This window comes from Malus sylvestris, chromosome 17, assembly GCF_916048215.2.
Source record: "Malus sylvestris chromosome 17, drMalSylv7.2, whole genome shotgun sequence".
Taxonomy (NCBI): domain Eukaryota; kingdom Viridiplantae; phylum Streptophyta; class Magnoliopsida; order Rosales; family Rosaceae; genus Malus; species Malus sylvestris.
In genome coordinates, this window is record NC_062276.1 from 28,205,521 (window position 1) to 28,232,243 (window position 26,723).

Consider the following 26,723-nt stretch of genomic DNA (forward strand, 5'->3'; position numbering starts at 1 on the left):
TATCCAGTCATTTACCTCCTTGTATTTAAGTCAACAACCCAATCAGAATCAGAGAATGCATTGAGACATGGTCCTGCAATAGCTAAGTAAACAACACCAGCTTGAATTGTACCCTGAAGATACCTTATAATTCGTTTTACAACTCCTAGATGTATATCAGTTGGCTCTGTCATGTATTGACGGACACAATTCACTGCAAAAGCAATATCTAGCCTAATAAAGGTTAAATATTGTAATGATCAAACTAAGCTTTTGTAAAAACTAGGATCTGCAAGTGATGTTCCTTCTGTCACTAACATATAATTGTGTGGTTTGCAAGGAGTTGGAGCGAGCTTACATGAATCCATTCATGCCTTGTGAATGAGATCCTTGATATACTTGGCCTAATTTACAAATAAGTCCCCATTGACCTTATATTGAATTTGCAGCCCTAAGAAATATGTCAGCTTCCTGAGATCCTTCAAGTCAAATACCTTAAAGAGTTCCTTCACTATTGATTAAATTATTACAGGATTAGATCCAATCAAAATAATGTTATCCACATAAAGTAAAAGAATGACAATATTTGAGTGATCTTTCTTTGTAAACAAGCTTGTATCAGATGGTAAGGCAGTGAATCCCATAGCAAGAAGATAACTTGTGAATTTTGAATTCCAAGCCCTTGGTGCTTGCTTGAGACCATATAAGGATTTCAAAAGTTTGCACACATGTGTTGGATGTTGTGGATCAACAAATCCTTGAGGTTGTTTCATATAAACCTCTTCCTGCAATTCTCCATGAAAAAATGCATTCTTGATGTCCAGTTGTTTTAAATTCCAATGATTCATTGCAGCTAATGCTAAGATAATTCTCACAGTTGTATGTCTCACCACAGGGCTGAAAGTTTCAAAATAAACTACTTCATGCTTCTGAGAAAACCCTTGAGCAACCAGCCTAGCTTTATATATAAACACACTGCCATTTGGATTCTTCTTCACTTTGTATACCCACTTACTGTCCACAATTGATCTATCTAGGGGTGATGGAACAAGACTCCATGTTCCCTAGGCCCAAAGAGAATCATACTCTTCTTGCATGGCTTGTTGCCACTAAGGTATACTAGATGTTTTTCTAAATGAAGAAGGTTCTTTGCAAGTATTTACTTCAGTAATAAAGGAGAAACCTCCAAAAAAATGGCTAATCTTCAGTGATTTGTAAGGACTGCAATTCTGGAAATGTTGCCAAATAAGCTACATACTTTTTCTTCATAATAGTTCCACTCTTTAATCTTGTTATCATAGGATGCTGAGAATTTACTCTTGACATTGAAGAATTGGTATTTATATTTGTGGAACCTGGAGGTATGGGAAGCATTACCTCAAGTTGTGACTCGTGATGGACAGGCAACAAGGGTGATATATCTGCTGTTATTGTAGAGTGATGGTGATGGGGATGAATATCTGACATAGCCCATGTCTCAGATAGTTCTGTAGTACCAATGCTGCTATGACTAGGCTGCAATGCATCTTGTGATATAGACATTACACCAAAATTTTGACTGTGAGTAGATTGTGATTGTTGTACCTGTGGAATTGACATTTGAATTATCACAGGAACTGACTTATCTTGAATTGAAGTACGCTTATCACTTTGCTGTGGTTTTCCTACATACTTAATGGAAAGACATCTTCATCATGTATAATATGTCGTGACACTATTAATCTGCCATTGTTTTGATCAAAGCAAACCCTTATAACCAATAGAGAATCCTATAAATACACATTGGCTTGATCTTGGTTGTAATTTGTTACTATTGAATGGTCTCAAGAAATGATACATTGCAGTTCCAAAAATTTTGAACTGTTGAACTTCAGGATTATGACTAAACACCAACTGATATGGACATTTCATCTGTAGCACTTTACATGGCATTCTATTAATTAACAACACAGCATATGCACATGCATAGTACCAGAATCTTGGAGAAAGATTAGCTTGAGACATCAGTGTGACTGCAGTTTCTACTACATGCCTATGTTTCCTCTCAGCAAGTCCATTTTGTTGAGGGGTGTGAGGACAAGAAACCATATGAGTGATGCCCTTGCTCGCCAAGAAATCCACAAATGATTTGCTCATGTATTCCCCTCCACCATCATATTGTAAACATTTTATATTAACATTGAATTGATTTAACACAAAAGCTTGAAATTTGACAAAAATGTAGAAAGCTTCTAATTTATTTGTCATGGAAAATATCCATATGAACCTTGAATATTCATCTACAAAGTTTATGTAATATCTATAACCTTGTACAAATTGACTTGGAGCTGGACCTCATATATCACTATGTATTTTCTCAAACAAATAGATAGCTCTGTGTTCTCTACTAAGAAATGGTTGCATACTCATTTTCCTCTGAATACAAGAAGAACATACAATATGAGTTGTATCTATACTAGCAACTATATTTGCAGATTTTAACATAGCTTGTAAAACTTCCTCTGAAAAGTGTCCAAAACGTTGATGCCAAACTGAAGCAGTGACCTTTTTGCCAATGAACGCAACACATCTACTCAACTTTGTAGCAAATGAATCTGAAAATGCATTAACTAGAATTCTGAACAGATCCCTACCATCACTCATTCCTTGATATAAAATCACCTGTGTGGCCTTATCCTGTATGAAAAACATCACATATGAACCAACAACCATTATTCTTACACAATTTCTTGATAGATAAAAGATTGACTGTTATCATTAGAACATGTAAATCATTTTTCAATATAAGAGAGTTATTGGATAAAGTAGTAATGGTTGAGGAACCAATCCTTTTGACTATCAAACATTCACCATTGCCAATGATAATCTTCTCATTTCCATTGTATGGTGCAGCTTGATTAATGTTGGTAGCATTGGCAGTCATGTGGTGTGTTGCACCAATGTCCAAAATCTAAGTTTCAGCATCATTGAATCTATTGTCATTGGGAACATTTGTATTTGGTGGCCTTATATTGGTTTGTGCAGACAAATTAGTGAGGGATGGTGGTGGTGGATTACCTTGGTATAAGAAATTGTTCTTGTGATAACATTCAAGGGCAATGTGACCCTTCTTTCCCCATATTTGACACACTACAAAACTTGAAGATTGTCCATTGTTATCAGCTCGGAAATAACAATTTGGTGCAGTGTCTTCTCCTTGAACATATTTGACACTCAGGTGAGATATCATTCTTATAGCTGGTATTGCCATTCCAAGATCCTCCTTTGCCATAATTGTTTCCAAAGAATTAAGAACTTTTTCCATTCCTAGAATATGAATTATTTCCATTGTTCCCAGCACCAAACATTGAGTTATTCCTAAATCTATTTGAGAAATTTCTAGAGAAAGACTTCGAGGTATTGTTTCTAGAGAAATTGCCTCCATTACTCCCATTAAATTTCTTGTTATTCCCCTGAGAAATTACCCCTTTGTTGGAATCTATTCCTATTACTCACATGTCCTGACCCCTTGAAAGTTTGAGCTAGTCACCCCCTTGTGAATTTAAACTTTTCCCCTGCTCATAATTCTAGTTTCCTACTTGAAATATGCTAGAACTTGCCCCATCGCCTTGTACATATGTTGCAGACATGGAATTTGAAAGAACCTGTATCTGAGCCTTAATACTAGCTTCTGCACCTAAAAATTGTGCTCGAAAATCTTTAAGTGACATTATGGAATCCCTTGCAAGAATCATTGTCTTGATTACTTCAAAATCAACAAGCAAACATCAATAATATAATCATTATCAGATATCTTCTCACCAGCAGAAATTAATTGATCTCGAATCCCCTTAAGTCTAAGCATGAATTTGTCCACAGAATCTCCTCATTTTTCTGTAGTGTGAGATTCCATTTTTAGTTGATTCACACGAACGATTGATACATAGGCGAACCTTTCTTGTAGACATTTCCAAGCTTCTTGTGAAGTTTTGCACCCAATGACATGTTCGATGGCATCATTGGAAAGGGTGACAAGGAGCAGACTTAGCAATGCAAGATCCTTATTCACCCAATCTTTGTATGTTGTAGTAATTTCTATAGTAACTCCAGTGTCTGTATTGATTACATACTTTGGTGGACATGGTAAATCTCTAGTAAAGAAATCAAACAAATCATAACCTTAAAACAGACTGAAATTGAAAGCTCCATTTCACAAAATTATCATCTTGAAGCCTAACTGTAAGCATTCCCAACAACCCCTCAATCTTTACAGACTTAAACATGATGATATTTCAAGAAACTTGTAATGAAAGAATGTAGATTATATGATATACCTAACAATACACTTTGGCTATTGGCTTTACAAACATGCAATAATCAAGAAATGGCTATTGGTCTTGTTGAAATTCACTAGAAATGGCTATCGGCCTTATCAACAACACAATCTTGGCTATTGGCTTTATGAACAACACAATCTTTGGCTATCAGCCTTAATAATTCTCTACTGCAAAGACTCAATTTTGGCTATTGGCCTTGAATTTTCAAGTAAAAAAAAAACCATGCGAAACAATGTTCACTGACGCATTGAAACAAACAGAAAATGGGCATTACATAAACTAGAAAAAGAAGCTTGATGGTAGTCGAAATTGTTACCCAAATCGCAAAAAAACACCACAAATCCTCAACAATGTCAACGGAAGAACGACATCGAGAATCGTTCGGCTCTTGATACCATGATAACAGAAATGAAGAGTTGCAGAGAATGAACTAATGTTGTAGAGAAAGCAAGAAAGAAAAAGAATTCTTAGAGAGAGAAAGAAGAGAGAAAGAAGAGAATTCTCAATTGTATTTTATGTATTGCATTTCCATCATTTGTTTGGAGCTATTACATTTGCTTATATAGCCACACACAACTTACACTCTAAGCAATTTGTTTTTAATAGAACCAACTACCTAACAACCTTTCTGTTAACCATTTTAACAACTACTAACAGTTTTCCTATCAGCCTACACCATTCATCGGCTCTAACATGAGGCACTAGACTCCTCTGTGCCACCTGACTACTTGCCTAATCATACTTAAGAACATTGGTCACGGAACAATGAGTGATTCACTTCCACAATAATTCTCTAGTAAGCATTAAAATTACACCAAACTCGTTTAGCAAATTAGGCTGTTTTCTTTTGAATTCTCTGGTAACCTGTTTAGCAACTTACAAGGATTGAGTAAATTGTAGCAAAAGTCCCTCAATTTTAACCCAATTGGAGCAATGGTCACTTAACTAAAAATTCATCACCATTGGTCCCTCAACTCATCAAAACATGAAACTATAGTCATTTTCGTCAACCCGTTAGAACTTCCGTCCAAATGAGTAATGTGCCATGCATGTGAGATTGAATCAATGGGCAACTATGGAAAATTAAATAATAAAAATTATAACAATGGTCCTTTAACTTTAATCCAACTAAAGAAATGGTCCCTCAACCTTAACCCATTTGAAACAATGGTCCTTCTAACATAACTCATTTTGACAAAATTCTTATGGAATTGACGAAAATGACCATAACTACACGTTTTAATAAGTTAAGAGATCAATGGTAATGAATTTTTAGTTAAGGGACAATTGCTCCAATTTGGTTCAAAATTGAGGGATTATTGCTATAATCTACTCTACAAGTATTTTGATTAGACTTGACATTCGTGTCATGTTTTTCGTGTTTGTGTCGTTTTCGTGACATACATGATATCTTAATGGATCGTGTCATGTAATAAACGTTAAAGTAAACGGGTAATATAACCCAACCAGAAATCGATCCGTTAATATTATTAGGTAATTGACTCGATCGGTTTGTAACATCCCACATGGCCCAGGGGTGAGGATCCTGTAAGCCTTATATGTATGTTCCTATCTCTACCTAGCACGAGGCCTTTTGAGAGCTCACTGGCTTCGGGTTCCATCGGATCTCTGAAGTTAAGCGAGTTCACGCGAGAGCAATCCTAGGATGAGTGACCCATTAGGAAGTTTTCGTGTGAGTTCCCAGAAACAAAACCGTGAGGGCATGGCCAGGACCTAAAACGAACAATATCGTGCTACGGTAAAGTCGAGCCTAGGATGTGGTGGGGGCCCGGGCTGGGATGTGACAATTTAGTATCAGAGCTAATCCCTGACCGGAAGTGTGTCGAGAGGACGTTAGGCCCTTAAGGGGGGTGGATTGTAACATCCCATATCACCTAGGGGTGAGTATCTTGTAAGCCTTATATGTATATTCTCATCTCTACCTAGCACGAGGCCTGTTGGGAGCTCACTGGCTTCGGGTTCCATCAGAACTCTGAAGTTAAGTGAGTTCGCGCGAGAGCAATCCCAGGATGGGTGACCCACTGAGAAGTTTTCGTGTGAGTTCCCATAAATAAAATCGTGAGGGCGTGGTCGAGACCCAAAGCGGACAATATCGTGCTACGGTAGAGTCGAGTCTAGGATGTGGTGGGGGCTTGGGCCGGGATGTGACATGTTACCCGTTAAGAAAAATATATTTTAAATTAATAAATAATGAAAATGAAAACATAATTTGACCACTAAAAAATTGAAAACATAATACTAAATTTGTATGTATATCACATTATCACATAAATATTATTTCAAAACATAAAAACAACATTTGTCTTTTAAGTATTACATACCCAAAATAAGAGTCTAATGAAAAAACATTAGTACATTACTACACAATACCAAATGGTCAAGGATATGCAAAATGAAAGGAGTTGCATTTCAAAGTTGAGGAAACCTTGCACGTTTTTTACAATAAAACCCAAGGGAAATTACCAAGGGAAATTATATTGGTAAAAAATTGAACTTCCTTAAAAATTCTATTCATGAAGGTTTGTATGGTTTTAAAAATTGAAACGATGATGTACTTATACTCAAAACGTAGAGCGTTTGCATATTTTTTTTCACATTTTTTGCACTTGTAAATTAATTATTATATTTTTTAATGTATTTGATATTTTTAAATTACTTGATATTTTTATTTTAGTGTGTTTTATAATTTTTTAATCTCACTATTTGCCTATCATATACTATAAAAATAAATAAAAATATTTTTTTTTTAAATTTATATAGAATAATAATATAATAAATATTTTAATATACAATATATAGATATACTTTGTGACTATTATATTTTATAGTAAATTCTTTTTTAATAGTTTAAAAAAATTAAATTCATCAAAATAATTTTTTTTCTTCGCAATCAAACATTCAAATTCTCTCTCTACATCCTCAAATTATCGATTTTGAGAATTGGGTTTTCTTAATTGAAGAAAAAAAGAATTGGGTTTTCAAGTTTTAGTTCATCTGATCAGAAATATACCTTTAAAGACATCATGAATTCCATGTTCAATTCGTTTGATGATTTGTGTGCTGAGTTCTTGGGCCAGAGGGTGAAGTCCTCCTTCCCCACACAGCAGCTGAAGAGTACGTTCCATCAAATAACACGATTAGTACAGCAAACCAAGAGGGAAATATGGAATCCTTGCCGGAGGCTAAGAAGCAGAGCCGGAGGTCGCCGCCGAGGTTCGCGGTGGAGCTGGATGGACTCAACTGCTTTGAGACACTCGTCTCTCTTTAACCATCTGCCGCTGGAAGTCTAATCCCAGATTATATTTAGATTGTTATACCAAGAAAAAGAAAAAGAAAAAATAGAGTATCGAAGTAAATGTTAATAAGATAAACTACAATTCTTTAAAAAAAAACCAGAAAAAAAAAAAAAACAAAAGAGTATCGATGTAAATGTTAATATTGTACTCCCGTGTCAAGCCTGTTAAGAACTAGTTATTAACGGATTTTTACTGTATGATACGATAATAATCCGATCAATTATCATGTAGGCTTGAAATTCGTTATTTTCATATTATTTACTTATCGTATTAATGAGTCGTAAGACAAATTCCGAGATCTAATTTTGATACCACCATCATTTGACTGGTAATAATGCTGTAACGATATCTAATGAATATGCGACTGCCGGATGATAATAACGTGTACTTGTAAATACCATAGCTCGTGCCGCATTTTCGGTTAGAAACAAAAACACTCATACAAACATACACAAGCAGTCATTCATTCATTCACAATGAAATATGTATCTAAGAAGGCGACATATATTAAAAACAAAAATAATAAAATTAAAAGAAAAAAAAAGTGAGTAATTGCAAGTATCAAGCAAGCAGAGGAGAAAGAGACGAAAAGATGGAGAGATTAACAGGGGATTTGAGAAGTGAACCATTCCATCACATGAATTGGAGCTTTCACCAACTCCAGGGCCAGCTCCACCATCACCGTCACGCACAAACAGCACGGGCATATGCACGTCAGCAACAATCTGCCACCCACCACCGCCACCACGACGGCACCACGACGGCACCACCCACAACACAAGCAATAAATGAGATCACAAATTCAACCAATCAGTCAATCACAATTTGAGATACCAAGATGAGATGAGGTGATCGATCAAATTGCAAATTGAAAATTTCAGAGAGAAATCAATGAATTGGAGAGAGGAAGAATAGAAGGAATCATATTTATACCCGACGATCCAGATGACGATGCCGACGATGGAGAGGAGGAGGGAGAGAAGAGCGAACGGAAGGCCCAGTAGAAAGCCCAAAGGCCTGCAATCACCCTCTGAAGAGCACATTTTCGATTTTCTCTGTCTCACTTCTTCCGTTTGATTTCTCCGATTTTGCTGCTTCTGCTTCCTTCCCTTCAACACGTGCTTCTGCTTCCTTCAACACGTGCTGCTTCTGCTTCCTTCCACAACTGCTTCTGCTTCACCCTCACGCACTTCAATGTGGCAGACAGAGAGAGAGAGAGAGGATAATGGACAAAGACTTCGATTCCGTAGTGGGCGACTCACGGCACGTGGCGTTTTACTGGGAATCCGAATTTTCCACTTTCCTTCGGCGTCTCTCTAATTATAATATTTACTTTTTACAATTTTTCCTTTTACCAAATTTTTAAACAAAATTTATAAATCAAATAATATGTTACTAATAGAAAATAAGCACGTTAATCAACATTTGATTAATAATCTAATCATCAACAACTACATCATTTGATTTATAAAATTTAATTTAGAAATTTAATCTCCTTAACATTATTTTTACAAATTAAGATTAACAAGAATTTTAAAATACTTTTGAAAGAATGAATTTGATGACATTTGTAAAATCCAACAAATTTTATATGGAATGCGGAGAATTCTTATAAATTTTGTTGGCTTAATAGGATTAATAGTATTTGTGATGATAAGGTAGTCAAAAAATTACCCTCATGGTAAAAAAATTAGAATGTAAGTTCCTCTGGTTAAGTTTATTGAGATTTAGACCCAAAATTTGAAAGTTTTGCTAACTCTCCGTTAATTGTTAGCACAAAAGACTCACATGTGAGACTAAAAAGATAAAATTAGTCTCACATGTAAACTTTACGTGCGAATAATTAACTGAGAGTTTGTTTTAGCCTCATATGTGTGGGTGTGGCTCTTAAATCCTAATTTTTTCACTACATAGATTATCTTCTGACTATCTTATTACTAAGGAGACTAATAATCCAATTAAGCCAATTTTGTTTGTGTAGATTTTGAAGGATTTTCAAACACTTTTTATTCTTAACTCAAGAAATCTAAACAGTTAATACTGTGCCACATTTATAATGTTTTTTCTTTTTCTCCAGCCCGTTCATCCCAACTATTCGCAACATTCTTCGTCGCTGTATACTTGGCACCGCCTTCGCTCGTCAATGTCATCTTTTGTCCACCTTCTACTCATCAGCTCCTCTACCAAATCTCATAGTTTTACGGTATGAAATAAGATAATAAACAATCAAATAACAAAATAAGAGAAGGAAAGCAAGAACAAAACTCATGATAGAAGGAAGAGAAACAATTAGTGGCAAAGTTAGAAATTCAAATTAAAATGGTCTTTTAAGTCATATGAAAGAAATTAGACAAAATATTACAATATGATTAACATGAGAAAAATTAAAAGTTCAAATTTTAATCAAACAAGAGTGGTGGAGCTTTAAATTTTGTATGAAAAATTCAATATTGAACTGATTATATCATAAGAACAAAATTTGTTTACAAGTTTTGATAAAAAAATAAATAAATTAAAACATTTAGAAACAGACAAAAATTTAATGTCATGACTTAAAACTATTACCATGAGATTTTCTGCGTGATTATGGCCCAGAGACCGAAAAGTACCCAATTAAACAGAAAGCTATTGGTTCGATTTTGATTTTAGAGGTCTCGAAACCAGATAATACATAAATGAATACTATGTATTTATTTTATTTTCAAAACTAATTTACAAATTTATTAAAAAATAAGAAAAACGAATTGAACTAAACCAAACAAAAAAGAAAAAACCCGAAGAAAAACGAAATCAAATAGTAATTTAAATTTCATTTTTAATTAAAAAAAAACCAAACTGAATAAATTCGAAGCCATCCCCTAGTATAAACAAAATTTACCAAATAATAAAAAGAAAACTAATGAAAAGAGTTTGAAAACTTTGAGTTTGAATGATAATGACAAAATAAAAGGTAAAATAAATAGTATCATGTTTGTCTTTTTAGTGTAAAAATGTGATTTTTCGTTAAAGTAAACGGTACCGCGAGTTTTTTTGTTAAAACTTTCAATAATAAAGCCTTTTGGAGGAGCATTGTATTTGGGCTCAAATCTGGCTTCAAACAAAGAACTTGGGAGTTGAAACTCTCCTCAACCACAACCACCACCCAAGCAAACGGCAGCAATGAGCGCAAAATCGGGGCATAGAATAAACCCGGCCGGAGACTTTCTTCATCACCAAATCACATTTTACAATTTCCGAAACTGAATACACGCGCCTTCTTGTCGCGTGGGGAATCACTTCCAAATATTCCACAAAGCGAGTCCCCCGCCACATAATCCCCCAATAAACTCAGGCTCAACGTGACGCTCACGCCCTACTCTCCCGCTCTCCCATTAGTCCGTTGTGTGTCACTCCCTCATATGTCGCGTGAGTCAATCCCCGCACCCGTGCTATGATACTTCCCGGTCACGACTCTTTTGGTGCTCCCACACGTTTCGTCACTCCACCGCTCCCTCACGAACCTCTCCCTCGCCGTACACCTGTAAGATAAGGATACAGAGAGAGAGTGAGAGACGGAAGAGAGAGAAACTGTGAGACCGTGAAACGTTTTAGAGAGAGAAAGCGAAGGAGCGAGATCTGATCGGAGAGAAAGGCAAACGAAGCTCGAAGCTCTACCCATATGGTTGTCGATGTTGTAACTTGTAAGCCCTAACTCTCTCTCACTGGTTTGTTGCAAGGAAGCCCTAATTTGATTTTCTTGAATTATGTGTGAGATTTGGGAGGAAAATTGGGTTTTGGTGATCTCTGTTTTGTTTGGGCGGATAGGGGAAAGAAACCCTAGGATTTTGTGAATTGTTTGTGAGATTTGGGGGGAGAATTAGGGTTTTGTTAATATTCTTTCGTTTGGGCGGATAGCGGTAAAAAACCCTAAGCATCTTGGATCTTTGTGAAAGGGAAAAACGGGAATTAGGGTTTTGGGAGGTACATGTATGGCTTCGGGGCCTACAGTAGGAGAAGGTGATGGAGCCAGAGAGAAACAGAGGTTCACGGAGAGCAAGGTCTATACTCGAAAAGCTTTCAAAGGCCTCAAGAAAAACAATATCGTCAACACCACCGCCAACACCGACGCAAACACAAATACCAACGCAACCGCCACAACCACTACCGCCTTAGCCGCCCCCTCCGCCCCCGCCCCCGCCCCCGCCCCCGCCCCTGCCTCTGCCGCTACCCCAACCACCACCAGCGGCAACATCAACGGGATCGACAACAGCATCAACGGGAAGGACAGCAGCATCAGTGAGAAGGACAACAGCATCAACGAGAACGAGAAGGACAACAACATCAACGAGAACCAGAAGGACAGCAACCAGAACCAGAAGGACAACAACAACAACGAAAACGAGAAGGACAGAAACAGTCAGAACAAGGATAACGGGAATAATGAGAATTCCACTCGGCCTCCGGCTCATACTATTCTGTCTGAGGATGGAAATTCCGCTCAGCAGCTCATTTCACAGTCTGGTGCTGCTGCCTCTGATGACTCCTCGAGCCTGAACCGTCAAGAACCTGCGGCGACAGCAGCAGAGGCAGTGGTAGAGGCAACTATTGAGCGGGAAAGTCGGAATTCACCTGAAGAGAATGGGGTGGTCAAGCCGGCTTCGGATAGCCGAACTAAGATTAATTTGGCTTCAAGGTCGAAGCAGGAGAAGCGGGAGCTTCGAAGGAAGCTTGAGAGTGAGCTCGATTTGGTGCGGAGTTTGGTGAAGAGAATTGAGGCTAAACAGGGGCAGATTGGTGGGTTTAGTCACTCCCATGTTTCAGTGAATGATGGGGCGAATAGTGCAGGTGGAGGGCTGAGGCTGGTTCACTCTGAGGTTGCTTCTGTAGGTGTTCCTCGAGAGGCTACCAGGCCTTTGCATCAACTGAGTATATCCGTGTTGGAGAATAGTCAGGGAATGAGTGATATTGTGGAGAAAGAGAAGAGAACCCCCAAGGCGAACCAGTTCTATCGTAATTCGGAGTTTTTGCTTGCCAAGGATAAGATTCCACCTGCTGAGAGTAACAAGAAGTCGAAATCGAATGGGAAGAGACATGGCGGAGGAGAATTGTGGCAAGGGTTTGGTGGGATGGGAAGCAAGTTTTTCAAGAGTTGCAGTTCTTTGCTTGAGAAATTGATGAAACACAAGCATGGTTGGGTGTTTAATGAACCTGTTGATGCTGCCAAGCTTGGTTTGCATGATTATCATATCATTATCAAGCATCCAATGGACTTGGGTACCATTAAGTCGAGGCTGAACAAGAATTGGTACAAGTCTCCGAAAGAATTTGCGGAGGATGTGAGACTTACATTTCAAAATGCCATGACCTATAACCCCCCAGGGCAGGATGTTCATGTAATGGCAGAGCAGTTATCCAGAATATTTGAGGACAGGTGGGCCATCATAGAGTCAGATTACAATCGTGAGCTGAGGTTTGGATATGATTATGGGGTTAATCTTCCAACACCTACACCAAGAAAGGCACCTCCACTGCTACCACCTCCTATTGATATGCGAAGGATTTTGGACAGGTCTGAGTCCATTTCTCGACACTCTGATCCGAAGCCTAAATCCATGACTATTACTCCTAGGACCCCCGCTCCTAAGAAGCCTAAAGCTAAAGATCCTCATAAAAGGGACATGACTTATGAAGAAAAGCAAAAGCTCAGCACACAACTCCAGAGTTTACCTTCAGAGAAGCTGGATGCCATTATACAGATTATAAAGAGGAGGAATTCGGCACTATTCCATCATGATGATGAAATTGAAGTGGACATAGATAGCGTTGATACCGAGACCCTGTGGGAGCTGGACAGGTTTGTAACCAATTACAAGAAGAGTTTGAGCAAACACAAGCGAAAAGCTGAAATGCAAGCCAGAGCAGAAGCTGAGCAGAATGTCCAGCAGCAGGTATGTCTTGATTCATGCTACATTCTAACCTCTGATTCTTGTGGTAACGGTCTTTGGTAAATGATTAATTTTTCCTTATATTTTACAGACCCAGGCCCCAGTTGCAGCAGAGGTTTTGAAACAACCCAAGACAGGTAAAATATTTCAGAATGCGATGTTTCATGGCATTGGAATCGGTGATTTCCTTGGAGAAACTGATAAATTGAAGCTCGTTCCTTTGTTGAGCAGATGAAAGAATTATTTCCTCTTCAACACCCATTCAAGGGGATAACCAGGGTGATAATAGGAGTAGGTCGAGTAGTTCAAGCAGCTCTAGCAGTGATTCTGGATCTTCCTCAAGTGGTACTATAATACATTTTTGTGCCCATAGATGTAAAGTTATTTCACAGATTGCTGAGCATATGGTGTGCAATTATGCAAGTTCTTGTTTGGTAAAGTAGTTTCTTTTTCTTGCTGTGTTGCTGCAGACTCAGATAGTGATAGTTCGTCAGCATCTGGATCTGATGCAGGTTCGCCTAGGACTTAACTATTTTCTTTTGAGGTAAGATTCTGTCAACTTGATTCTTGTTCCAAGCATTTCGCAGTTTTTGTTCTTCCATGTTATGTAATCAAGTGTGTTTATAGTGTTTAGTTGGGGTTGTAAACTACTTCTTTTGACTAAAATGATATTATCAATGACATTAAACCTGACCAACTTTTTGCAGTAGCTGCCCCATTATTTTAATTTTTTATTGGTTTGGAAGCAAATGTGTAGGTTCTTATGTTATGTATGGACCAGACTATTTATTAGGATTGATGCATGATTCACCGTGAATGGTGGAATATGTTGTAAAAGAATTCTAGATGATAGCACAAAATGTGTCATGCATGAGGGGTTGCTTACTTTTTCTTGCTACAGTGTGAAGCTGTTATATACATGTGTGTGTGTGATTGCAATAAGTATTATATACATTGGAAGTATTAGTACTTAAAACGGTCAGCGTGCTTTAAATTTCTCTCCAAAACATTTCTCAAAATTCATATTTTTTTCCTTCTAAAGATAACGTTTCTTCTTCAATCACTTGTCATTGAAGAGGATGAGCAGCAAGTATTTTCCTACGTGTTTTACCCCCTCGCCTGCTTACTTGTTCACCCCCACCTTTAGTCGTTGACGTTTAATATTTTTGAACGACATCTTTATAAATAAAACTCAAACTCTTGGTTTTCAATTGCTACATAGATGTGTAGCAACTTAAATTACTGCCAGGGTCCACATTTTCCGAATTTTTTTTCACTTTCCAGCTGTTTCAAATATGAAGAGAGTTTTATAACAAAAATAGGGAAATGGTTGCACACACCTGTTTATCTATGTTCATTGATTCTCCCTTAGGTTCTTCAATCGGAAGGCCATAAATAAACAGGGGTCTGTAGGAGAAGAAAGGAAATCACTCATAGAACAGAATTTGGAGAGAGGAAGGGGGTGAAAAGAGAGAAGGAGATGGAGTTGGCGTGTGGGAGCAGGAAATCGCACAGTTTTTACTGAGAGTGAAATTAAAAATTCTCTTTTTTTTTTACTGAGGTTTTACTGAGTGGAAACCAAAACATTAATGACAGATTAATCCTTTTAATAGTCTCTGTGCATTATCATTTGCATTCTTGTTAAACATGAAGTTGAGGGTTGCGTATACACCGGCTGTATACAGGTGTTGCTGTGTCAAAGTAGTTCTATCTTCTTGAGCTAGAAAGTGCTGTTCAAGTTTACCACTGACTATTACTTTTTGTTGTAACTATCAAATCTGGTATCAAATATCATCTCATATTTTCACCCAGTGACTCTCCCTCTCTAGAAATTTTAAGGAATGCATCACCACTCCAAGTCTCCAACTGTCCTTGTCCCCAGAATAAAAATCTTGGTGTTGCCCAATGGGAGATTGTGTTTCTGCTCTTTGGTCCTTTTGCCCGCCAAATTTTCTAGTACATTCTAAGGCTGTTTTATTTAAAAAAGAAAGGTTCAGCGTACAGAGTCCCATGAGTATACATCAGCCCACTACCTGTATACAGCGTTCATTTCTGTTCAGGGAGTAAGGTCAAAGGTTTTTGTAAGAAATAAAAAGCTGGAATCCTAGAAGACATGACTCCCTAAGAGTGTCCTGTAAACCAATTATTCGATCTGGGGATCCCAGCAAGACTGCCAAAAAAGTTTCTCCTGAGCTCAACTAGCCCTTAAACGAATAAATGCTGTGTATTTCACCAGCGAGAACGTGTCCACTGGAAATGGGTCTGAAATGGCTCGGTTGATTTTGTCGTTTCTATTCCAGTTTTGGGGCGTATACGTATATTGTAGTAGTTTCTTAAAAGTTATGCCAGCCACCATAGTATGGTGGTTATCTACTGTTTTCCTGGTAGGGAAGGATTATTTCAAAGAAGTTAGTAAGATGGATCATTTTTGTTTGTGTATTGGGTCATGAACTTGCAGTACCGAGCAAGTCCTGCTTGACTTTTGTTTGTTGCATATTTCTGCTTTCCCTGTTTTTGTATAGCGCAAGTCTATGCGACAATTACAAGGCAAGCTATAAGGGAATAACCTGCCTTTCTCCTGGGAGAGGGTGTCAGCACTAGATCAGTTAAGTGAGCACGTCAGGGTTAATGACCTGTTGCGTTAGGTTTGAGTAATTTGATCACATTTAAGCTTTTGCATAAGTGCATGTTTCTTAGATTTTTTTGCCTTACAGGCCATGTGTTACCTTACTCGGCCTTTTTTTTACATCAGTTTTGTTTGTTCTTATTTGTGCCTTTGGGCTTTCGTATGCTCTATAGTTTTATAGCACATACATACTTAAAAAAAGTAAATCTTTTCATGTCGTATATTAGTTGAAACTTGAAATGAGTTCTCTCCTGCTTTTTGTTTGGACTTTGATGGATGGTTGGGCATGCAGTGTAATTTTTGCGGTGAAGAGAATAGATGCAACCTTGTTAATATATGATCTGGCATCTTATTAATTTGGATTACAAATGATTGCTATTTGTAATGGTTGATGGAAGCAAAACTATGTAACTGAATTACTAATGACGATTATCTTAAATGGCAGATCTCTGAAAATTAGGGTAGATGGTGATTGGAAGCTTTTCAGACAAATGTTGGAATTGAATCTTCGATTGGTGTATAGTGGAAATTTTCTCGGAGGCCTCCAACCATCGTGCAAGTATAGAATGGGGTTTTCTCTTCTCTCTCATCCGTTGGGTCTTGTTAGAATTTGTATAATATTGGTAGAATGTGGTGATAAATAGATACAGTTGGGCCTGTTTTGCATAGCACGTGTACATTGCTAAGTACTGCGAGTCTGCGACCCGTCTAAATTTGGATGACTTGTTTTTTGGTTTGGTGCTGACAGATTGAGGATGCTTTGGTGGATACAAAATTAGATAGCTTGTAAACCAACTTCATTCATATGAATTCTCTTGTATTCCCATGAGATTGCTATGTTTGGTAGATTTGTATGCACTTTGCAGTTGTAGAATCTCTCACCAATATCAGGAGTAGACTCCGAATAACTGCCACACTCTTTTTTCTCTCTTCTTTAATGCTTTGTTAGTGTTGGAAAGAACCGCAAGTCGTTTTTAATTTTTCTTTTGGTTCGTCCGCGGATGAATTGTTCATGCTTGTGTAGCAATATTGCAGGGCTTAAACAAGCTTCGTACTTGTGTGTGTGAATCATTTGGAAATTAGTGTGATGTTCTGGTTGATTTGGTCGTCATTTGGAAATTGGTAGTTCTTGGACTAATGTCCAATGTTGGGGTTATTATGGTTTATGAATCTATGCCCAATTTGATTCTCTTCCGGACCAGTTTCGATGTTGGTGATTGCACAATCGGATTGAAGGAACCGTCCAAGTATTTGGATTTGAGAATGAGGGTGATATTCACACGTCTTTTATATTTTTTCACGTAACTCTCTTTAGCTGTCGGATTAAATAAATCAACTAAGTTGTATTTGTTGTATTTGTGTCAAATTTGTTATTTTAACATGTCATGTCTTAACCCAAAATCTATTATTTTTGTTTCGTGTTAATGAGTTGTGCATGAAATTGTGAGATCTATCATTATCATGTGAATGAGAAATTGATTTCCAAGTCCGGCTATTGCGCTCATGAGAGAGAGCGACAGAATTAGGAGCTTCGGGATAGACGGGGTTTGGCGATGGCAAGGTTTGGCTAAATGGGTGTGTGATCACATGGAGTTCAAATGACCCACTTTGGGAGCTCAACGTGTACAGTAATGAATCATCTCCAAGATCATGCCTAACCAAGAAACTCATAGCTTAAGATTCATTGTTCCTACAATTAATCTAATTTAAGCATCGGAGAACATTTGGCTCACACTACATCGGTGTGATGTCTCACTTGTCTTTTCTTTCTTGGTTGTAGATAAGGCTATTCATGTGAGATTCAATGTAGATCTAATTTTTTATTCATTTGTAGGATCTAGGTGGTCCATAAGGGGCTACTCTTGTGTGGAATTCAAGGCCCACACTTTCAAGATATTGAATCATATAATTTTTTTAGCAAGTAATAAAAGAAAATATATCATAACTTCATGTTAAAAGTGCATTTGTTTACTTGTAAGTGAGAGGTCTTAGGTTCAATTCTTGCCATAGGCGAATTGAACCACTTGGATCATCCTAGATTGAAATAGCATAAACTTGAACATACTATAGATGGTGAAGGAAAACTTATGTGAAATAAGAGAATCATTTGAGTATCTCATACATTAACATTATATTAAAGGCGGAAGCTAAGATTATATGAATTCAAATCAAATCTATAAAAATCTTAAATGCCTAAGGGAGGATGAAACACATTAATTGCAAACAAAGTTACATAGGATTATCCTTGAAGATACTCTTTGGTTCCTAGAACCAAAGTTAACACCTTTGAGGAAAGGCCTTCAAAGCTCCATGAATGTAATCTTCCTTTGCTTGAAGAGGACTCTCCAAAAGCTTACAAGGAAGGAGGCCACTAAGTATCCACATCAAAAAAAGAGCAAGAAAGAAGATGAGGTGACCATGGGGAGGTGAGATGCTAGCAACTCCTACCCATGGTGGCCGACAATGGTGGACGAAAAAGGAGGATTATTTTTGCTCTCCATCCTTCTCATTTTCACGCTCAAAACCCTAAGGAGGATGAAGTTATAACTTAGCTTATATAGTGGACTCACGTGTGTGGCCCACATGCTCCATCCTTATATCCAAAACTGTCCCTGAATGTTTAGTGGGCTGTTTTGGTCTTATTAAAGTTAGGTTGCAGAACTTGAGTTATAAACCCAATAGGCTTAGGCCTGATAAGCCTAGAAACCCAAAACCTACTTTAAGGCCCAATATGACATCTTATGTTTGTATATTAATTAATTGAGTAATTTAATTAATTTCAACCTACTCCTTATCTAATTTAAACTATGTCATCATCTTCATTAGTTTCCTTGAAATCAATTTTCTCGATGTGCAATCATTGTGTTCTATTTAGCGAAGCCGTGAGAATTTTACTAACATTGTAAATTAAAACATCTTTTATTTCATCATTTGATGAGGATTAGAATGAGAAATTCTATGCCTAAATTCCAAAAAATAAATAATAGTTTTTTTATACTTTAATGCAAGCTTTGCTTCAATGAGAAATTGTTTTTTCAACTTAACTTCGAAAATTTTGTCTACGATTTGATGATAAATTATGAAATCTTTGGAAACTGCTGAATAAATTTGCAGTAACACTTTAACAAACAATTGAATAGTGGTAGAAACATTTTCATATTAAAGTTGCATGAACACTTAAAACTATGCACATATTAAAACACATATCTTTGAAGTTTTTTTTAACATAAGGGGGTGGGTCACCCAAAACTTACTCAAAGAGTTATTACAGATAGTTTGAGTCCTAAGGACTCCCATCATATCATCAAACGACTAAGTTCCAATTCAATCAAGAAGATTCTCAAAATAATGGCACTTAAGATCGATTGTATAGTTCCAATTGACAATGATATCTGCCACCATATTCTTCTTCCGGTAGACATGCACTAACTCGCATTCGGCTATGCGTGCCTAAGTTGTTAGCATTGATCAATGATATTTGCAAGAGAATGAAAACTTGTATTAGTCATAATATTAATTAAATTAACCACTAGAACTGAGTCCATCTCCACATATAATATTGAAATACTCTTGTCAACTGCAAGATTCAGTCCAAAATATAGTTCCCATATTTCAACATGAACCACTTGCCCTTTGTCCAAGTTGACAGAGAACCTGCCAAGCCAATCACCAATGTTATCTCCAAGAACTATTCCCGCACCTATATTTCAAGTAGCATTGACCCGAGAACCGTCCACATTAAGCTTCACCTTCCCTACAGTAGGTGGATCTCAAGCCAGAGACACTTGCATATTAGAAACATTAGAGCATACACAATGAGAGACATCATACCATTCATTTGCAGCCATAAAAATAATAGTTTTAGGAGATTGCAGCATCGCGAAGTTGTCTTCAAAGAGTTGTTCATTCCCCCATTTTCATATATACCAACAAGTAAAATAAAAGCACTACTCCACCCATTTGTTCGTACCAGAATTTCAAATTAGTCATCAACCAAGCTGTAACATCAAGATTAAAGGAGATTTGTTGACACGTCCCGACCTTGATATTCTGCAAACACCAGGGTGGTCATGTCCTGGCCAACACCGAAGGTGATGAAGCCATTTTAACATGCATGCAAGTTATAAAAAAAAGAAAAAAAAGAAGAACAAATGTAACCAAAATAAGTAAATTTAAACATAATGAAATATGTGAATGCAGAAACTTGTTCAGAGCATACACCTAATCGAGATGCGGAAGGAAAAATGAGATTACAAGGAAAATGGGTCCTACACCGAGAGAACTCGAAGATACCGTTATGAGAGTGCCTCGACACTGGGATCGTACGTCTCGATTCTAAATCCTTAAGGGGGCGCAAAACAAAGCGTGAATGGACCAAAGTTTATAATAATAATACTAATAATAAGAAAACCTTTTAACTTCTGAACATACTAACCCTCTGTTTTGAAAACTCATATAGTACTACATAATAGATTTCTGAAAACTATAGCATGTCATGAAAACGTTCATAAAACATGTACTTAAAAATTAGTGCTCAGTAATGGTAATATAGTCACCCAAAGGAAAATCCGGAGAACATATGTAAGTCACATCAATGATGTACTCAACTAGGGGTATCATAGTTGTCCGAAGGCATAACCATCACCCGAGGGTGAAGCTGGACGACACTGGGTTGCGCAGTGAAGAAACATGGTAGGTCCTATCACCTGAAGGTGAAGCTGTACGATCCTGAGTTACACCAGAGAAGAAACATATAAATAACACACCAACATTGGTTTTGCCAGTGAAGCTGGGAATATGTTATAAATATCCTCAACTGTGTCCTATGACCATAGACGTATACATACTCAGGTTGTGTGTATGTGCTGTATGATTACCCGTTAAATAAGCACCGAAAAACGTAATCAAAATCTCATACCAAGTGTAGAATACCAAAACCTCATCATCTGAGATCATAAGAAATTCCATAAACGTGATTTCTATAAACATGCCATTTTAATAACCGTAAGTAGATAAATCATAAATATTTTGTAAAAGCAATTTAAATAAATCATAAAATCTCCATAAACCATAAAATATAGAAATCCGTAAAACATACTCAATTCATGAAATAAAAAATGCATGCAAGCCTAATATTTAATAAAAACATGCAATTTGAGAAGATGCCCACTCATAAGTACTTCGTCACTGAGGAGTCGTTTGAACTAGATAGGACGGGATTGCCACTAATGAATGCACAAAAGCACATAAAGGGATCAATTAGTAGAACCCTTATAAAATGATTGAATTTGGGAAAACAGACGTCAAATTCAGATTCGGGACGTCGAAAAACCTAAAGAGGGATCTCGGGTTTCCCTCACACCACGCCACGGGGCAGCAGCCTGGAAGGCCACGCGCCGAGTTGAGTCACCGGAAAGTTGGCCAGAAAAGTCACTGGCGCCGCCGTCCACAACACCTCCGGTGGAAGCACTTGTGCTCTATGCGCCGGGCACTACAGCACCACGCGCAGCCCCACTCATCTGCTAGTATGCCGTACTCGCCTTCTCCACGAAACTTGCAGATTTTGCAAGTGGAAGAGCCAACTTCCAGAGCTCATTCCGAGCTTGATTCTCAACCAATTTTAGTGATTTAAGAACTTAAATGAATTTGGGAATGTAGGGAATCGATACATACCTATTGGAGGCCGTGACATGGCCAAAGTTGGCTGGAAAAAGTGTTTGAAAGTGTCCAAATGGCCACGGTTTCAAATTCCAGAAATTTGGGAAATTCTTCCCAAGGTGTTTCCTGCATCCAACACTCGATTAACACTTACCAACTACTATAATCTAACCCTAAAACAAGATCTAGAAGATTTCAGGAGCTTACATGTGTCAGGGATGGCAAGGACTCACCGTGGATCGTCAAGGAAGACGATGAACAATGATCTCTGCCATTGGTGGAGTTCTGGGGCCTTGGCTTGGGGTCGAGACAACGAGATTCAGATGGTGGTGACGGTGGTTCGCCGGCGTGAGCCATGGTGGAGGTGTTATTGTCGTTGTTTTTTTGTGTCTGTACGTCCGTGCCTCAGAGAGGAGAGAAGAGTGTAGAGATGCGAGGGAGAGAGACAAGGAGAAAGCGATAGTTCTAAAGAGAGTTCACTAGAAAGAGAAATGAGAGAAAATAAAGGGAAAAAGAGAGAAAGAGAAAGGGAAAGCACCGGGGGGGGGGACCAAAAATCAGGGGTGGGGCCCATAAGCTCACCAAACAAGGGAAGAAAAGACGAAACGTAAAAATTTCCTGCAGACATAAAATTACCAAAATACCCCTAATGTATCGGATTTCGTAAAATTCATGTTCTAGCTCCAAATTCAATTCCGCTTACGCCCACGCATTCGTAGTGACAAGTACTACAAGGATACGCCAAGGAAAAGAGCCTTACGTGACACGACAAGACGATCAACAAAAGTCAATGCTTTTCTCCTCGAAGGACATTTTCGTAAATTCATACTTTTTAAATTATAAAAACCATTAAATTTTGGGACGGGTCATTACATTTGTACCTGTCTAGGCATTCCCATCAATTCCCAAATACTCCTTGCTCTTGGGTAGTCTTTATGAATATATGGTCTCAGAAATCCAAGATCATAAAGAGCAAGAGGAATCCACAATTAGATTTCTCTTGCTCTTTGCTCATTTGTTAAAAACTTATCTTTGAAAATTAACCACATAAATATTTGAAATTTTGGAGGACAATTCAACTTCTATATAAAAGACCACGGAGAATCAGGCCATTCATGGCCTTTAAAAAGGAGCTCATAAGATGTATTGACGTTAAAACCTAAACCCAATATCTTTTAAGTTTTCACTCAATATATCATCAGCCTCATTCCTCGTAGACTCTGACATAAGCGTCAACCTTCACCGACAACTCTCTTTAGACATTACAAGTCGCCGATCTGATACAGTTTCATGGTATTTCCAAATGGTACTTTAGTATTCAAATTGCAAACTCGAGAGTATCAAATGAGAGAGAATAGCAAATGAAAGTGAAGAAGAACAAAAAGATAAGAGAAAAATACGGGGAAGAAGGTGGTCGCCTATGACGTCGTCGATGGTGAGGATGAGAGTGGGTGGCTGACGGTTGGGTTGGGATGAGAAGTAGAAGAAAGGCTCTTCAAATTATTTACTTTTAGAATAGATTATCTAAAAAAAATTGAAATATAAATTAAAGTGTTGTCTCATTAAATTTAATGATGTAGCATGTAGATGTTATTTGCCACATCAGGTGGTATCCGAAGATGGTTCATATAAAATGGTCTTCTTAGCATTACTCAATATTTAATGATTTCAAAATAAAAAAAGAAAGGTATGATTATATATGGCTATTAAACTAGATCTTGAGAAGGTGAATGATCTTATTGATTGGTTATTGATTGGATATTTGGTTATGAAAGCAACTGAATTAACTTATTGATGAAATGTATTACTTCTAGTTCCTTTATGCCAGAAGCCAACTTTGGTGTCTAAGGCTAGACCAAAAAAACAAGTGGACTAAAAAGTCCCTGAAACAAAAAATTTTAAAACTAACCGAAAATAATACATAACATATTGCAGGGGCAATTTTGTAAAACAAATATGAAAATTTTCCTTTTTTTTTTTACACTAAAAATTAAACGAAAAAAGTAAATAGAAAAAACCAAGAAGTGCTTCTCCCACGACGACAAAAAGCTTCAACCACGTTCTCCGTGGAAAATAAAATAGGGTTCTTCGATAATCTTAAGTATTTAACTTCCTCAAACCTAATTTATTTGTGGGATATCTGAGAAAAATCTATTGAGACTTGAGAAGGGCCGAAACAACCCAACGTACTCCACTCACTGCTCATCTCTCCATCTCGCATGGCAATTGCAGCTGCTGCTTCTCATCAACCATGATCATCTCAGGTATTCAACTTATTTTTCCGTGTTTTTTTTTTTTGCAGTTTTAGTTCCTTTCTTTACTTCTTCTCCTCAAAGAACTAAAATAGTTTCTTTCTCTATTGCACTTCTTTTCATTATGTTTTTATTCTTAGTTGCTTAAATTGATATTCGCATGGCAGGATAACGAATTTGAGAACTTTGATTTTATTTTAGGGTTTTCTCCATATATCGTCAATTTTAATTTGAACATTTTTCTATACATGTTATATTAGCCACTCTTTCCCAAACTGTTCAGTTATCAACTTGGATTTCCTTTGAAGTTTTGTGTGTGTGTGTGTAATCTGTAACAGTTAGTAATTACAGTTCAGATATGCATGCCTTCATTCATTTGATTTGATTTCACTTTTGTTGTTGAATTTATATGCTTTTTATAACTAAATTTATTCTGTCCTAAATATTTGTAGCTTTGAGTTTCAAATAATTCGGATGGAATGGCTTTTGGAGATAGTCGATATGAGGCACTGCTGCTGCTGCTGCGTCAAAAACAGAAAAGGCTACTTTCCCTGCCAGAGATGAAATAGAAAGGGATGACAAGAATGGTGGTCATCCATTAGGCTCTCTGGAAGGCAATGTAGCCGATGACCTTTTAAAAACGAAGAGAGAGAGAGAGAGAGAGAGAAAAGGTATTTTCCTTTTGCCTTATGATTTATGGTTCAACTATATTTAATGGATGTAAGCTAAATTTTTCTTCTTTTTTATTTTTGTTCTTTTATCTTATGTCGCCTTTTGGTTTTCCTGATCAATTAGTTGATGTACTGATGTTTTAAGTTCATACAGTGTACTATATATTAACAAAGTTTATGTACATTTTGCATCTTCGTTGCAGTCTATGTAATTGTATAGGTCGGCATGACGAAGTCCGATTGAGACATACAAATGTTTTGCATTTTCAAAAGTCAAACCAAAGGCATCGTAGGAGCAATATGTTTACCTATTTACACTATATGCTTCATTATATAAGGATCGCAAACAGAAAAATGGGATTGCAAGAAATGTTGTACATACAAATATTTTGTTTCCATCTAAGTTATGATGTAATTTTTAAAAAATTTAGTACTTAATGTCACATAAAGATCTCCTCCCTTCTAAATTTGTGATTTGTCTTATGAATGCCATTTTTTTCCCATTTAGGGTCGATGCGTCAAAATTTAACATTATTTAGTTTTGGCACCTTCAAAAACTTTATCCCATGTTCTTCAATGTAACATTAAGAGCACTTCCAGCGTCCTCTTTTGCCCTATGGACCGGCTCCATTTGCAATCCAATTCCCTGCCAAAGTGGCGCCAGTCCATTCGGACAATTAGGCTCAGGGGGAGCCCGTGGGAGAACTCAGCCACGTTATAAAATTTTTTGCGTCAGGCGCGTGCATAATATGCCTGTGTGGGGGGTGCGTTACCAACAAGATTTTAGGTGGTGGGACCCATGTGGTAGCCCACTCAGTAGCTGTTGAATCTAGATCGTTTGATTTCCAGATCAACGGTCCAGGTTTTTCTGCTTTAAAAATTAAAAAAAAAAACTAAGAAAAAAAAATAGAAATGTTACGGTGGGCAACGTGTCACAATCTGGACTGTTGGATTTCAATTTTTTTTAATCCAACGGTTCAGATTAATTAAGTTAATAAAAAAAATTAAACGTCCGAAAAAATTTCAATTTTTTTTCTTGATAAATACCTTACCATTTTCTCCTGCCATATACCACATTTCAATATTTTAAATGATTCTAAACATGGAAGGACACGTCGTGCGACAGAATTGGTTAAAAATCTTAACGAAATCCATCCACAAAAATTGTACTTTCGGATCATGACACTTGACGTGATGAGATCGTTTAAAACTCCTATCCGAAATTAAAAATAAAATTATTTTTTATTATTTTATAAAATAAAAAATACTAATATTTTATTGCCTATTGCCATGACTATTCAATTTAGTGGTGGAGATGTAAAAGACAATTATTGTTCATTAAAGGTAGTTACTATTCATTTGAGGGGATTGAATTGCCTATTGCCGAGGGAAGCCTTTACACACTGGAAGTTCTCTAACGTCATTTCCGTTTACTCATTAATCTAACATATCTAAAAAATTAAATCTTTAGGGGCGCGTTGCGCCCATTATGTAAAAAAGACCTTTCGCACATGCATCAGCACGTGTAGAAAGGCTAGTTATTCGTAAAGCTAGAGGTTACTTTAATCCTAGTAGAGGTATTAGACAAGGAGATCCCCTCCCCTTGTATTTTTATCATTTTTATGGAGCCTCTCATTAGGCATCTAAACAAATTAACTACTAATACTAATCATGTAGGACTTTTTTCTTCTCCTTTTGGAAATATGATTTCAATGTTTGCTGATGATTGCTTAATCTTCACAAAAGATACAACTAAAGTTGCTAGCTAGGAATGTTCTTGGTGTTTTGGATTGCGTTGCTAAAGCTTCTGGAAAAAAAAAAAATTCATGACTTTAATTTATTTCTTTAACAATGCAAATAATGCTTATAGAAAATATATTAGAAATACAACAGTAAAGAACAACTGAAAAGTATAGGGGGATAATTTTTTGGAAAATGTTGAAGTTGTGCTAAAAAAGTCAATTATGTAAAGTGCATATT

At 37.0% G+C, this 26,723-nt stretch overlaps 2 protein-coding genes and 1 long non-coding RNA gene across 3 annotated transcripts; 2 read left to right on the forward strand and 1 right to left on the reverse strand.

Annotated features, from left to right (window-relative positions):
- Window positions 1-8,060: 8,060 nt before the first annotated feature.
- LOC126609547 (signaling peptide TAXIMIN 1-like) lies at window positions 8,061-8,830 on the reverse strand. Its single transcript, XM_050277392.1, has 2 exons — window positions 8,546-8,830; window positions 8,061-8,337 (listed from the first exon to the last, which is right to left on the reverse strand). Exons 1-2 carry the CDS (start codon window positions 8,653-8,655, stop codon window positions 8,214-8,216), a joined length of 234 nt encoding a protein of 77 aa, XP_050133349.1. The 5' UTR covers window positions 8,656-8,830; the 3' UTR covers window positions 8,061-8,213.
- A 2,156-nt stretch (window positions 8,831-10,986) lies between these two features.
- Window positions 10,987-17,036, forward strand: LOC126610920 (transcription factor GTE4-like). Its single transcript, XM_050279079.1, has 5 exons — window positions 10,987-13,539; window positions 13,628-13,673; window positions 13,768-13,881; window positions 14,007-14,080; window positions 16,608-17,036. Exons 1-4 carry the CDS (start codon window positions 11,581-11,583, stop codon window positions 14,063-14,065), a joined length of 2,178 nt encoding a protein of 725 aa, XP_050135036.1. The 5' UTR covers window positions 10,987-11,580; the 3' UTR covers window positions 14,066-14,080; window positions 16,608-17,036.
- A 6,917-nt stretch (window positions 17,037-23,953) lies between these two features.
- On the forward strand, window positions 23,954-24,925 carry LOC126612675 (uncharacterized). Its single transcript, XR_007619241.1, has 2 exons — window positions 23,954-24,084; window positions 24,525-24,925. It is a non-coding gene; the product is annotated as an uncharacterized LOC126612675 (long non-coding RNA).
- Window positions 24,926-26,723: the final 1,798 nt, after the last annotated feature.

Coding starts and splice junctions, on each gene's coding strand:
- LOC126610920 (XM_050279079.1), top strand. CDS start 11,581: ATGGCTTCGGGGCCTACAGTAGGAGAAGGTGATGGAGCCAGAGAGAAA. Junction 13,540..13,627: donor AGCAGAATGTCCAGCAGCAG/GTATGTCTTGAT, acceptor TATATTTTACAG/ACCCAGGCCCCAGTTGCAGC. Junction 13,882..14,006: donor TTCTGGATCTTCCTCAAGTG/GTACTATAATAC, acceptor GTGTTGCTGCAG/ACTCAGATAGTGATAGTTCG.
- LOC126609547 (XM_050277392.1), bottom strand. CDS start 8,655: ATGTGCTCTTCAGAGGGTGATTGCAGGCCTTTGGGCTTTCTACTGGGC. Junction 8,338..8,545: donor ATCGTCATCTGGATCGTCGG/GTATAAATATGA, acceptor GGTGGGTGGCAG/ATTGTTGCTGACGTGCATAT.